Raw genomic sequence first — 1652 nt, forward strand, 5'->3', positions numbered from 1 at the left:
ACCTTAGCCTTCTTAACACGCTAGGAGCTACTACTTTCTTTAGACCTAATATGTTTCGAGAAACAACACTAGATCTATCTATCGCTACTCTGGATCTAGAAGACAAAGTACAAGACTGGCAAATTACAACGGAACCTGGATCTGATCACCACGGAATACTCTTCTCAATCCAGATAACAAAGGACCTAGTTAATAACCCTACTAGCCAAACAAGATACAATACAAAAAGGGCAGACTGGGACCTGTTTAGAGAGGAGTTGAGCAAAGCTATCCAGAGTAACGTAGTGCTACAATCCCTGGATCAGATTAACCAACCAAGGAAAGCAGATTCAAGAAATCTACTCCTAGGCCAAGACAACGAGCTTAAGCTGCAGCTAGAAGCAATTGGCACAGCGATTACTCTAGTAGTCCAACAAGCCGCAGATAAAGCTATTCCACAACTAAAGCTAGGGCCAAAAGCAAAGCCCTGGTGGAGCCAGGAGTTAACTAAGCTACGAAGAAACGTATCTCACTGCCAAAGGATATTCGTACAACAGCTACAAGCTACACCTATAGAGGAAGCCTATCTCTTTAAAAGAGACTTTCTCCTAGCGCGAAACACCTACCAAGCAGCAATTAGAAAAGCTAAAAGAGAGCATTGGAATAACTTCCTGGAAAAAGAAGACCCACAATCCATCTTTAAAGCTATGGACTATACCAAGGAAAAGAGAGTAGAAAGAATCCCTCCTATCCAAGGAGAGACGCTAGAAACCTCTTTTAAAGGAAAGTGCAAAGCCTTTCGAAAAGCACTATTCCCTCCACCCCCAAGTACAGTACCACCAAGCTTTAATAACTACCAAGAGAAAGAGTGGGAGTGGCCAGCGCTATCAATAACCGAACTAGAGCGAGCTTGTTCTAAGAAAGTTAAAAGTAGCTCACCAGGCCCAGACGCGCTATCACAGGAAATTATCACAGCCGCCTACCAAGCTCAGCCAAATACGTTCTTTAAAGCTTACTCTCTGCTATTTAACTACGGGTACCATCCAACCTGCTGGAGAAGAGCTACAGGAGCCATTCTAAAGAAGCCGTCTAAACCCGACTATTCTACCCCAAAGGCCTACAGAGTAATTACTCTACTAAGCTGCCTAGGGAAGGTAATAGAACGGATTATAGCTAAGAGACTCAGCTACCTAGCCGAGACTACCAACCTCCTACACGACTCGCAGATAGGAGGTAGACTAAAGAAATCAGCTATAGACGCAGCTCTCCTTCTTGTAGATCAAATCCAGCACCAAAAACAACGAGGCTACACAACATCAACAGTCTTTCTAGACGTTAAAGGAGCATTTGACCACGTATCGCACAACCAGTTCCTAAATACGCTGAAAAGACTACGCCTACCAACCAGCCTAATTACTTCGGCTAAGACCTTTCTATCTAATAGATCTTTAAGGCTCGCCTTTGACGGCCAAATAGAAGAGTTTAGCGAGATTAACGCGGGTATCCCACAAGGCAGCCCAGTCTCTCCAATCTTCTTTCTCATCTACATTAGAGATCTGTTCCCTCAAATAGATGGATTCCAGCTATCCTACATCGACGATATCTCTATTACAACCTCCTCAACGTCTATTAAGAAAAACGTTAAGATACTTCAACGGGAGGTTAAGAAGCTA

The 1652-nt window shown here is 43.5% G+C and overlaps 1 protein-coding gene across 1 annotated transcript; it reads left to right on the plus strand.

The window, feature by feature from the left end:
- Nucleotides 1-1040: 1040 nt before the first annotated feature.
- Nucleotides 1041-1202, plus strand: COCSADRAFT_53840 (uncharacterized protein; the record flags this gene model as incomplete). Its single annotated transcript, XM_007708057.1, has 1 exon — nt 1041-1202. A coding segment is annotated over one exon (162 nt), but the record flags the coding sequence as incomplete, so codon positions are not given.
- Between the last annotated feature and the right edge of the window lie 450 nt (nt 1203-1652).

This window comes from Bipolaris sorokiniana (genome assembly GCF_000338995.1).
Source record: "Bipolaris sorokiniana ND90Pr unplaced genomic scaffold COCSAscaffold_151, whole genome shotgun sequence".
Lineage (NCBI taxonomy): Eukaryota > Fungi > Ascomycota > Dothideomycetes > Pleosporales > Pleosporaceae > Bipolaris > Bipolaris sorokiniana.